Below are 13,310 nucleotides of genomic sequence, written 5' to 3'. Positions count from 1 at the left end.
GTGGTTGAATTTCTCAGTGAATAAACAATTGGCAGACAGTTAAAGGACTGTCCATAGGAAGGGCTGCAGTGGTTTCTGTGCAAGAGTAATTTGTAGAAATTTTATAAGCAAGTGGCCAGATGACCTTGACCTTTGACCTCATTCTTGAGGCAGAGTTGTTTGTGCAAAGTTTGAAGAAAACCAATCAAGGAGATTTTGAGTTATCACTGAACAAGAATGATCCTGAGACACAGATCATGAATTTTAAATCAAAAACCAAAATGTGTTATAAACAGCTGATTTAAACAATCAAACAAACAATTAAAGGACACCAGCAAAAATGTACAGTTAATTAAAATAATCAGTGGTAGAATAAGATAAACTTTTCTGAAAGAAGTAACTGAATCCACCAGGCTACCTTTCTTCATGAGGTGAGCACCTCTGAGGAGTTGCTGCGACTATGACTGAGATGACTTTTAAGTGAGAAAGTCATAAAGGAATTTTAAACAAATCAATTTGACGATTTCAGAATGTATAGATCAAAACTTCTGTGTTCTTGTGACCAATTCATTTCACTCAAACTGTTAACTTTGGCTCAAACACATTGCCTTACCTCTGTAGAAAAACATGTTTCATGATTAAAACACATCAAGTTTGTCATAAAGACAATTTTGCTTGTATGAATAGAGTGAAAGGGTTTTTCCTGCCTCAACATATGCTGATGATTAGAGGGTAGAAAAATAGGGGGGGCAAAGCAGTTGAATTTGATTGAATAGAGCAAGAAGTTAGCTGTATTACTCATTTAAAACAAGCAGACACTCCTCAATAAAAGACCAGCCCAGCAACAGCTCTGCTATCCATGTAAACACAAGAGTCAACACTGCAGGCACGTGCAGAGGGGGGAACTGTGGGTCTTTGATCTTATTAAATTTTATTTTGAAGGCCATGTATGACAACCTATTTTTCCCTTAGCAAATAAAAAGATAACATTTTAAAAAGCAATTTTGCTAATAGGTAAAATGAGCTGGCAACCGATAGTTGACGTCACATGATAACCTTCCACCTGAGGTCTTTTGTGGCTGCAGGTAGCAGCTGTGACTCAGAGGAGATGAGAGATTCTTTACCTGAGAAGGGATTTCTAATGCTGCTGGTGAGTGTATTGCAACCAAGTCTCCACGTTTAATGTTCCAAAGTCAAAATAAGGTTGGAGTGTGGGAGCGGAGTAATTTTTACCCACGTCTGAAAAACAGCTGTTGTACTAAATGTCCTAGTGCACCTCACGTGTTGTAGTGCATATCTTTCTGCATGAACTTTGACTTTGTTTCGATTACAGCATCAAATTAGGAGCTACTTAATTCGTAACATAGTGGCTTGTCTGCTTTCCTGCTTTTTCTCCTGTTTGGAGAAATAGCAAAGAAAGATAGGAAGGAAAAGAAAAAAAATGCAACAGGAGAGAGGAGGGGAGAGGAAGAGAGGTCTCAGCTGAGCTGCTGCACTGCCATGTGGATCTCTCATCAGTGATGATCAAACTCAGCTTTAGGAGACAAAAGACAATGGTAACTTTTCTTTATGGTATCTCTTAATGGTATCTCTTCATTTATAATAACAAAGAAAAGCAGAAAGCCTCAGATTTAAAAAGCAGGATCCTTAAATTTCAGATTTGTTTTTAATGACTGAACATTTAATCAATTCCATAAGACTGAAATTAATAATTCATCAAGAGAGTTTGTATTTAATTGTTTTTAATCAATGAACCAACTCATATTTATCGTTCCATGTACCAGTTTTAACTTTGAGCACCTGCCCCTCTAAAGGTCTCTGCAGACCTGCAACACTGTAGCAAATGATCCAACAAAAAAAAAAGATCAAGAAAGCTTTCAGGTCATTAAAGATTAAAAATGTGTATTTGGAGCCATAAGCAAGCCTGACCTTAAAGCCCAGTCAATATACTCAAAAAGGTTGTGCAAGTGAGGTCTTGCAACCAAGTGTTGCAATCTGCCTACTTATCACTGTGTTTTATGCTATTCAGTGTACAGAAATAAAGTGAGCAATGCAAAGCATTACTTTGTTAGTCTGGCTGTTTGGTATATAACATGTAATAATAACATGAAATACATTTTTCCCAACAGGACCTATGACACCTACAGACAGAGATGCCATCCACAAAGGTGTCTAATCACTGGTCTCTGTCAGAGGTTCTGGGTCAGCGGCGGTTGTTGGGACTGGGAGCTCTGCTGGCATGGCTTGTACTCTTCCACCTCCTTGTGAACGTCTGGCTACTCTGCATCTTCACCAGCCTCCTGGTGGTTCTTGGGGGCTGGTTGGGGTCCCGTGCTATGCTGGATGCAAACAGTGTTCTCCACCTAGAACATTTTCTGCCTCTTGGTAAAGTGAACCCGCCACTGTCTTCACCTGAACACGAGTGGAGGTTGAACCATGAGATCCACAGCGTCGTCCACAAAGCTGTGCGTGACTTTGTTTCCTCGTGGTATCGAACTCTGCTGCCGGGGGTGGAGGGGGAGTTTGAACATGCTGTGCGTAACTCGATGTTGGAGTCAGTGATGGAGCTGAAGGAGCGTGCGTGTCGTCTGGACAGAAAAGCGCTGGTTCAACGGCTGCTTGAGCTCTATGGTGGTCACCTACAGAGCTACATGACAGCGAGGCAGATACAGTCGACTGAGAAGGGGAGAATCAGCCTGTGGCAGCTCTACAGTGAAGTAGACTCCCCTCACCCTGCTGTGAACAGTGCAGCCACCGAGCTCACCTACTCCAGAGCTCTAGTAAACCTCGTCTTACATGTGCTTGTTCCGTATCCTCAGATGGAAACAAGAACCGGAGGTTATGTAGTCACAGAACTCATCACCTGCAACGTGCTGCTGCCTCTCATTAGCAGGGTGTCTGATCCTGACTGGCTCAACCAAACCATCGTGGACATAATCACCAGGTCCAGAGAACCAATCAACCAATCAATCAATGTGGATGAGCTCCCTGCAGATGCTTTGTACAGGTGTCCAATTCAGCAGGAGTCCTGGACCACATGCAAGTCAGAGTCTTCTTCTGATCATGCAACATTTGCCAGCAGAAGCTTCTCAGACTGTGATGAGCTGCAGAGTCAGAGGGATTCATCACAGGGCAGCATGGTCAGCCTGATTTCTGCAGGGAGAGTAGAAGGATGCCACCCAGGTTTGCTCAAGCCATGCAAAGTCAACTGCTGTTCTCTCACATCCAGAAATTACTGCCGCTCATCAGAGACTAAATTGACTTGTTTAGACTCCTTGATTCAGTCTGACTCTGATGATGACCTCAGAGGAGGCCTCTGTGACTGTGGTCCTCCAAAGAATTTCTGTACTATTAAAGATGATGAAGACTTTGGCTGCTTCGCTCCTCTGAAAAATCTGGGGCCAAAGGCGGTGGCGCCTGAGGACTCCCCATGGCCGGCCGGCATAGCCCAGGAGAAATCTCCAGTTCTTTCTCCAAGAGGACTTTGTCTGAGCCCCTGCAGCTTTGATCCCCCAAACAACCTGGCTGCAGCTGTGAACATCCGGAACGTGCAGATTTCTGGAACAGTAAATGCCATGGAGCAGCGCAGTACAGGCTTACACCCCTTCACTCTTTACACTATAAAGGTAACAAAACTCCCTACTTCTTTTATTTAAGACTCATACTTGAATAGAGTTGGAACAAGTGTATCATTGTTCTGACTCCTGTGATACAATCATCAAATTGTTTGCACCAAATAGTCATTTTTATTTAGGAAAGTAAATCTGGTGCTCTAAGCAATGTTCCCTGGCACTTTGGCTCACTCTGTTATTATTTGATGACTTGTCACTTATAATAAGTGATGATACAGACGAAAAAGAAAATAGACGAAAATAAAAAAGAAGGCAGCACAAAAATATTGGATAGTAGAAGAGAAGTTAAAAAATAAAATCTAAAAAGAGGTGAAACAGACAGCAAATATAGGGAACAAATATGTTAATCCTGCTCTTAAACTTTTTATATATATATATATATATATATATATATATATATACTTTAGTTAGTGATATATTAGGATTTATTGTATGGCTGTCTTGCAATTAATTTATCAAAAAACTGCCGGGATATTATAGTACTAGACTATGCTACTATACTAGCATGTATGACATATATATATCCTATTGTATGATACTGTTTCATATTGTATTTCATTGCACTGTAATGTATCATCTCATAATAAAATGTACTGCACTATTATGTAACGGCCTTTTTTTCACGTTGAATTGTACAATTATGTACTGTGTGGTATTGATCTGTATGGTATGGCACACAGGGAAGGAAAGTAACTAATTACATTCGCTCAGTTTTCTATAATTGAGCAATTTTCCCTGCTGGGGTTTTTTTTGCGTGTGTTTCTTGTGGATTTTTGTTGTTTTTGATGTGAGACACAGTTGCACCATGAGTGAAGCTATCGACCAAGTTAGAGTTGCAGGCTGTGACACTAGGTGTTCCTAAAGGAAGTATGGTGTATATTCTTCATCAGTATGCATCGCCTTGCTATGAGGTTGACCCTCGGCTTTGTTCTTGCCAGAGGAGACCCACTCTGCCACAGGTTTTCAAGAGTTACTGCAGCTCTGTCATACTGTAAAATATTTAACACCTTAAGTTTAAATTAAATACTTTTCACTTTTACTTGAATGCAATCGTTGTGCTCTATTTCCACTTCTAATGTTATGGTATGATTTTGAATGGTATGCCAATAAAAGTCAACCCTCAGTCCCACCTCTGTATTTGAATTGTACTCTTGTCAAACTGAAATTTTCCTTTGTTTTTCTTCTGTCACAGTTTGAGACTTTGTCTGAAGCCAAGACAGATGGTGGTCAGCAGCCCGCATCCTGTCGCACTGTCAACAGGAGGTACAGCGAGTTCCTCAACTTACAGACCCGTTTAGAGGAGAAGCCTGAAGTCAAGAAGTTGATCAAGAGTAAGAAATGATTATCATCTTGTTTCATTTATCAGGAACTCAGGGCTGCTGTAAGGGAGTTTATATTGTGCCAATATCGACAACCCTGAAGTAGTACATATGATATAATGTGATTTACAGTATGAGGACTATGTTATCAAGAAACTTAAAAACTGTTGAGATATCTCTTCAAGATGCATCTGTAGTAGAATTGTGTATGAATTAGATTGCTTAGTTTTCTTTTTACAACACATATGTGGCTGCAGATCACTGGTACAGTTGGTTGTCTCTCAGCAGGATGGTCGTGTGGTTCAATCCCCAGCTCCTGCAGTCATGTGTTGAAATGTCCTTAGGAAAAACACAGAAACCCAAATTGGCCCAACTGCTGCATCATACTCAGGTCTTGTTATTGAATTAATTCGGACATCAGGATATTTAAAATCTTTTTCATAGCTAGTTAGAAAGTCTGAAGAGTTTGTTGGAATTGATCAAAAAAAGATTCAGTAATCTGCATGGTTGTGAAGTGGTTAGCACTGCCACCTCACAGCAAGAAGGCTATTGATCCCAACTGGACAGGGCTTTTCTGTGTGATGTTTGCATGCTCTCTCTGTACACTGGTTGGTTCGCTCAGGGTATTTCCTCCCACAGCCCAAAGCTTGTTAGGTTGATGGTTACACTAAATGATAGGTGTGATTGTGCCTTCTTATTTGTGTCTAGATGCCGGCCCTGTGATTGACTCATAGCCAGTCCAGTGTGAACCCCACCTCCAGTCCCCCTTGACCTTGAACAGCAGTGTTGATAATAGATAGATTCAGTAATCATTGTTTAAAGCTCTTGTGACGTGGTTTTAGCTGGTCATGAGACAAACATGGTCAAATTGAAGCCTCTACATGACCTACAAAGGCAAACCAGGCAAAAACAGTTGTTATTTATTTCTGATTGCGTTTCTTTTTTCTTCTATGGGGTAGGTTTCATAAGTTATTAACTACACTCTGGCAAAACAGCCTTTGTTGATTTTTTTCACAGAAAAGATTCACAGTGATTGACTGAATAGAGGAACATAAAAAGTGAACTAGATGCGTTTATTTGTTAAAAACTGAATTTACACATGCACTTGACAAAAAAAGCAAAGAGATTGAAGCTAACAGGGTAACAGACATCATTACTGTCTCCAACTAAAATGAACTTCATAATATCTAGTATTTGTCATCTTTGTTTCTTAGCTTATCTTTCCTTTATTACCAAATAAAAACTGCAAAGGTTTGTTGATTTGTAAGATTGATGAGCTTTTCCACATCACAACTTTTATGGATTTCAGATGTCAAAGGTCCAAAGAAGATGTTCCCTGACCTCCTGTTTGGAAATGCAGACAGTGAAAAGGTCGAAGCCCGTAAAGGTCAACTGGATACATTCCTGAAAGTAGGTATTTAAATCATATTTTAGCAATTAAAAGATTCTTTTACCGTAATTGAACACATTTTTTTTCTAGCAATTAAGCAGCATCCCCGAGACATCGAACAGCGAGGACATGCAGGAGTTCTTGGCTCTGAACTCAGATGGTTGCACTTATTTTGAAAAAAAGCCTTTCACCAAATCAAGAATTGATAAGGTGAGAAATAATCTTTCAAACCTATGCTGACAGTTTAATTCTAACTCATGATCTGTGAGCTCTGACATGAGAGAAAAATCCACAAAATCCAGGTAAATTCAGTCAAATCAAATCCCTTTCCTTCCTGAGAGATAATTGTTTGTTTTTGCCCTGGTTTATCTACTGTATTAAATGTTTTTTTTTTCAGGAATGTCACTTTAGTTATCTCATGTCTAATCCAACTTGTTTGCCTTTAAAGATGGTGGAAAACGCTTTGGACACATTGAAAACAGCGTTCCCTCATCCTGATCTCAACAGTCCGACAGAGGAGTCTGAAGGAGACGCTGATGGAAGAACAGTGGACAACAGAAAATACAGGTGAAAGACATGTGACATCACAATGCTATATGACCTCCCCAGAAATTAAACAAATAGGCTATAATCCCTCAATATGATTAGCATTTTCTCTTGATAAAACCAAGAATCACTCTCCCTTTTAGACTGAGTCATTCTAGATACATTTTAGTCTTAGAGATGCAACATTATTTAGGGATTCACTATTTATCTGACTGTGTGAAGCAGTAAGTTTTCCTTGTGTTTTATCTACATTCACCCACAATAGAGGCTCCCTGACCAGCAGGTGAGGAGACATGCTTCTGTCTTACAGCATTCAGTTCAATCATGTGCCCCTTTCACACATGCACAACATTCCTCTTAATTGTTGAGCTGCATAAGTTGATGCAAATAGCAAAAATTTTTGGCTGCACTTTATTGTAGTGGGCCCTAATTACCAAGTTATTTCATAGTAGTAAATGTAATTATCTAGTAATTTCTCAGGAATGAGGTGGTAATCACCTACTAATAACTTGTAGGCATGGTGATGTTAAGGAAGTATTTACCTAGTAATAATATGTTAATTATCAAGTGATTCCTTGTAATATTGCAGCAATTCTCTGGTAACTGGGTGGGATTTTCCTTAAGTAAAAAAATCTGTGATGGAGAGTGAGCTGATATTTTCATGCAATATGTGAAACTCCTCCACTGGAATGAATGATGATTGTCATTTTTATTTGCAAATAACGTGCAAGGCTTCATTCAAAGCTTAATTTTTTAATATGCATGGATTTGTGTTCTTTATATTTCGAATCGCATGCATTTTCACCATTTCAATTTTTATCATCACTTTTTGTTACTTCCACCCTTGATTACGTCAAACTGCTCTCATTTCTACCCTGGGATGATTGCACAAAATGCAATAAGTGTGAAGAAAAGAAGTGCAATGGATGGGCAGAAGAATAAGACAGAACAATATGAAAGCACAATTTATGTGCAAATGAGCACTGAACAGTAGCAGGGTATTGATTATTGATTTATAGATCTGACTTCATGGTCAACGTCTAACACTAAATGTTGTAAAAAGCAACTCAATCAAAGTCAAATGATCAGGGTCCTTAAATGAGATGTTGATGAGGGATGAAGCTTCATATTTAATGTAGAGTCTGAATATTGAACAAAGAAGTGCTTCAGTCTGACCACATTAAACCATGGCATCCTGTTTCTCAGCTTTGATTGTTGTCTTTTTATTTTACTGGTTAGGTTGTGATTGAGGTCACAGACTGTATGGTTATCAAACCCTAACATGTTTTTGTCTCTAACATGTTTTGTAGGCTGATTCAATGAATTTTTAGTGTGACCCATCTCAGTCTTTGAGCAGATCTTTATTGGTCAGGGAAACTAAGCTATGTTAAGTTTTCTGTGTCATTACATTATGACTCCTGCGGTGTTCTTTTTGTGTCATTTCGTGCTCCTTCCTGCTGGATTTCATGTGTGAAAGAGGCCCATGCATGCATACAGCATCACTTTAGAGCACAGGACACTTGAGTGATCTTATTTCTTTGGTGTTCTTAAGAATGTGTCTAATTTAACTTTTTATTCTTTTGCATAAAGCAGGAGACTCATGAGCAAAATTTCCCCTCTCAACATACCCGACCTTCATCCTAAAGTGACGTACTGCTTCAGTGAGGGCAGCTCTGTAAGTCACCATACTGTGCTCACAATCTCTGATTGATAAATGTGTTTAAACAGATACTGGATGCGGATTACATGGTGGCATCTCCAATTGTTGCTCTTCAGGTCCTCAATGGAATGTCACTGTCAGGCCTGGAGAACTTTGTCCAAGAGCAGGAGAGACTTCTGTGTGAGCCGGATGGGAAAAAGACGAGAAGACAGAGTTGTGAGCAGTCAGGAAAAGACAAGAAGACTTCAGGGAAAACTCACAGCACAGGTTTGCAAGTTAAATGAAAAGTAATGGAAAAGACAGTCATGATATGAGCCAACTACCACTATAGATTGGCCCTTATCCATCCATGGCACAAAACTGATGATAAAGTAGAAATTTAATTTTTACTCATCTGCGCATAAGCTGTTACAGAAGTGTCTGCGAAATGAAATTGTAACACTGTATTTACAAAAGGCATGAGGTTTGAACTGCATCAGTTGTACATCTATTCTTTGTTTAATTAGGTATGACTTCCATCTACAGACCTGCTCGCTGGGTTAACTTATGACTTTAAATTGCCCTTAGGTGCTTGTAGTTGTGAATGTTTGTCTCTGTTGGCCCTGTAATTGACTGGCGGCCCTGGACTGGTTGCAGAATGGCGTAAGCGTGAACAATAATAAAAGGATGTATGTATCCATGGGAAAGGTCTGTCATTTTACCCAAAAAGGAAAGGTGGAGGTGGCATCCTCTACTGACAAGCTTCCACTGATTTTATCCGTACATTTTATGTTCAAAATCTGGATGCAGTAATACAGATAACCCACTAGAGGGCAGCAGTAATCCACTCTATTTTTTTGCCCATTATTTGTGATACTTCTTTTCCATCATTCATTTTTTTGTTTGAAAGATATGCTGTATATTTCATAGTCAGTCACCTTGTTCCTGTCTTGTTTTTACTGCAGACACAGCTGTGGCAGATGTTGCTTTGAACATTTTATGTCTGCTGATGAAGGATCAGTGGAGCTGGCTGTGCACAGAAAACATACAGAAGACCATCAGGCTACTCTTTGGCACCTTCATTGAGAGGTATGACTCCTGCCATTATCATAATGCCATATTTTATGGTGATTTTAGTTAACAGTCTAACTCTTCATCATCTTTGCTTTAACTATACAATGAATATTATAGAAGCAATTAAGTTGTCCAGCTGCACAGAATAAAACAGCCATCTACTATTCAGCTGACGCCTTCTGGAACAATTTCCCCGAATTACTGATCCATTGTAATCTATTTATAACTGTGAGACAATTCACACGTTTTTTACTGCATATGAAATGACATTTTGGTTGTTTTTTCCTTGTCCAGCTGATCCTCTGGATGCTGGATCTTTCCCTCTATAATGGATGGCTTTATGAAACACTAAGGGGTTTGTAGCACCAAGAAGCTGCATGCCATTCTCCCTGATTGCCTTTTAAAATATTTTTTTCTTCTTTGAATTCACTGTTTATGGCTAACTGGGAATCTTGTGTTACCACTGGGCTTTTTTCCCCTCACAGTCTGTGGGAAAAGTACTGGTCTAATCTCCAGTGTCCTGCTGTCATTTACTGATTACACTGACCTCTGCCTTTGGACATGACCTCAGCCTCTGGGAGTTTAGGGGTTCACTAAGCATGTCAGTAAACAATGTTTAGAGATTTAAGCATGCTTTGTTTGTGTTTCCTCCTCTGGTGTGCACGTCCGTCTCTTAAAGCATGTTTGAATGGTAGAAAGAAGTAGACACTCCCAGTGAAGTATGCACTATTTTGTTTGATTCTGTCTCAGCTGGCTAGATGTAGGAGTCGCTCACCTTACCAGCGCCCCCTGCTGGGTGATTTACCTACAAGTGCTGCAGGAAGCTGTATGGCCTGGTGGCACATTGCCTGCTCAACCACGACCTGAGCGCAGCGCTGCAGAAAGAGAGGAGACCAAGAAGCAATGCCTGGACTGTCTGATGCAGCTGCTCCCAGGTATAAAGCAGCTGTAAGATTCAGACTGTGGCTGTCTACAGTTCATTAAATACTGTTTGATGTGCTTCTGGATCAGTTTAATACTTTCTGATTGATCTGCTTGTACCTGAACAGAACTGATAACGGACCTGCTGGGAAGTGAGAAGTACAGAAAGAGCCTGGAGATGATGCTGGAGTCTTTACAGGATCATCAGATAAACAAGTGAGGCAACAAGTTGGAATTTACTATTTTAAAAGAAGAAACTCAGAAGTTCTGAAAGTGTATGAACACTTTATGCAGGACTATATGCAGAAGTTCATTCATTTACTGGCCTTTATATCTATCTTAAACTCAAAGTATCACCTTTCTGACTCTTAAGCAAATGCTAACTGGTGAGAACTGCTCAAAGGTTATTAGAGATGAACCTTCAAGAGTGTCTGAGTTTTAATTCATAACCTGGCAACACCTTCCTTGCTTTACGCGTTGGCTCATCTTTATCAGGAAAAAAATCCTGTTTCTTTGTCTGACAGCTGCTGTTTGTACTGTACAAAAATAAAGCCACCTGATGACTTTTACAACAGAGAAAAGTAACTGTTGTATTCAAGAAGGAAATTTACACATCTGTGTTAAAAAAAGCATTACGCTTCAGAATAGTTATGTACTACTTTCTGTTGTATTTAACGTCTTCCTATGCAGGGATTGCAAAAAAGCAATGAATTCTTTTGATTTTGATTAAAACAATCCCTGTTAAATACTAAAATAAACACTAAAGCAGGCATGATGTGAAGAAACTGCAATACATGTTGTGGCATGTCTTGATAAATCTAACAGCCTTTATTGTCACACTGTAAGACCGAACAGTAAGATGCTGTTAAAGAATTGAGTTGTGATAACTTAAAAATCCAAAACAGCTATTTCCGCTCTGTTTTTTTTTTTTGTGCTGATAAAACACATTTTAGTTTTGAGTAAACAGTACTCAATCACTCTAAGTATTCTATGTCACTGTAGTCAAATTATTTGACAATCGTTTCTTAATCTGCATAGTTTTCCCAGGATGCCTTTGGGCATCAGACATCCTGCAACATAAGTGACGTTGCCCTATCAGTTAGACAAGTCCAGCCTGTGGGAACTAACTTCAACATGACAGAGTGATGTGTTGAAATCTGTGGAAGAGCACTTCCTGGGTCAGAGTTTACCTTTCAGTCATTTTTACTTGTAGCCAATCAAATTAGCTTAGGTTGGGTGGCATGATTGTTTAGGATTACAATTTGTGAAAGCCATATGGGAAAAAGCAGCAGATGGGAAATATGTAAATTTATTTTTTAAATTGAGTCATACTCTAGAAAACAAAATCCACAGCCATAAACGTATATGTCATCTGTTCCTTGTGTTATCAAACATTTACCTTATTACTGTTCACTTCCTTTAAATGCATAATAAGTTCTTTTATCCATGGTTAAATTCATATTATAATCCTTGATCTACCTGTAAAAGCAGGTCTGTATCCAAACAAGTCAGACACCCCTAGTTTAGGACAGCAGGAAAACCAGAAAGTGTTTTACATGTTTAAAACAGTTTGAAATCTGTTCAGAGGTAAAGTTTGTAATCTTTTAACAGCCCTGTGTCAAACATTAACCTTTTCACTTTTCTGTTATTTCATTTTCAGTCCATAACAAGTTCATTTTTGCACCGTTACGCTAATTTCATAATCTTTCATCTACCGGTAGTTCCTCGTTTCCTTTCAAAATAAAAGCAGGTCTGCATCCAAAGGATGGAAGGAAGTCAGGAAATTTAACAGCTAAAAACCTCCTTCTGCCCCCCATTTTTTTTTTTTTTTGCACCTTGTTAAAAGCCTTTCATGAACCCCTTTTTTGTCTAAATCTGTGCAGACATCTGATCTACTGCATCTGTGACCTGCTGCTGGAGTTTCTTATCCCTGAGTCATGTGATGAGGCCTTCCAGAAGTCTCTGCTGCAGAGCCTGTCCAGGGACACAGAAAGGGACAACTCACATGTATGATCAGATCAGCATGGGATACCTCAGAAGTGTAAGACATTTGATAATGGTCTTCAGTATCAGGAGTGTGGTGATGGGATAGATACTGAAGTCACGACCTGATTGGTCTGTGCTAACAGGGGTTTGGTCGTCTGTAAGTAACTGTTATGTTATGTTAACAGGAAAAAAGATAAGACAGCTATTGGTCTTAAAAAGAAAGATAAGCGTCAGCATGCAACCTGAACTGGCTATACTACTACACAAATGTGAAAATCATGTACTAAAATAATACCAGGAGAGAAAACAGGTGTTTTTGAGCAACTTTTCTCTGTTTAATATTTTATTTGTATCTTTTTTCAGTGTGAACAAGTGAGAACATTTGTCAGATATTACACTTCATTTCTACTGGGTTGTGTGTGCATCTAGGTATATTTTTGTTTTGTATCTGAATTAATATTTTTTATAACTATAATTCCTCATCTAATGTGTTTGAATATTTGTTTTAAGAGCTTTTAATAAATTCTGACTACTCATTTAATGATTATTAGTAAATCCCTGCCTTTATTCACTCCACCTAATGCCTAAAACAACACCTCTAATAGATAGAGGCCTCTGATTTGATTACTTTACTTTTGTTTGTTGTTTTGAACTTGCTTTTATCCAGACACCTATCTGAGTAAATCAGCCAACTTTTTAATAAGAAAGCTACATTTTCAACAGATATTCGGTTATCTTAAGCACTCTGAGTGATTCTTCTATGACCCCAGAGTTAAATTCCATCAACAGTGATTAAACTAAGGTGAGGACTGGCGGGGTGAAAG

At 39.0% G+C, this 13,310-nt stretch overlaps 1 protein-coding gene across 1 annotated transcript in view; it reads left to right on the top strand.

Moving 5' to 3' along the window:
• The window catches only part of snx19a (sorting nexin 19a), a 186,827-nt gene extending 173,823 nt beyond the window's left edge, over positions 1-13,004 (top strand). Inside the window, exons 9-19 of the mRNA XM_041800642.1 lie at positions 2,109-3,605; positions 4,804-4,942; positions 6,240-6,340; positions 6,411-6,530; positions 6,769-6,887; positions 8,457-8,541; positions 8,643-8,793; positions 9,471-9,594; positions 10,330-10,514; positions 10,629-10,716; positions 12,384-13,004. Coding sequence (XP_041656576.1) covers positions 2,133-3,605; positions 4,804-4,942; positions 6,240-6,340; positions 6,411-6,530; positions 6,769-6,887; positions 8,457-8,541; positions 8,643-8,793; positions 9,471-9,594; positions 10,330-10,514; positions 10,629-10,716; positions 12,384-12,513 — 2,715 coding nt within the window. The 5' untranslated portion in view covers positions 2,109-2,132 and the 3' untranslated portion in view covers positions 12,514-13,004. The remainder of the gene's footprint in view (positions 1-2,108; positions 3,606-4,803; positions 4,943-6,239; positions 6,341-6,410; positions 6,531-6,768; positions 6,888-8,456; positions 8,542-8,642; positions 8,794-9,470; positions 9,595-10,329; positions 10,515-10,628; positions 10,717-12,383) is intronic.
• The last annotated feature ends 306 nt before the right edge of the window (positions 13,005-13,310 follow it).

Source organism: Cheilinus undulatus, linkage group 12, assembly GCF_018320785.1.
Source record: "Cheilinus undulatus linkage group 12, ASM1832078v1, whole genome shotgun sequence".
In the NCBI taxonomy this organism is placed as follows: Eukaryota; Metazoa; Chordata; class Actinopteri; order Labriformes; family Labridae; genus Cheilinus; species Cheilinus undulatus.
The sequence above is the reverse complement of the archived record's forward strand: the minus strand, read 5'-3'. Positions and strand labels throughout refer to the sequence as shown.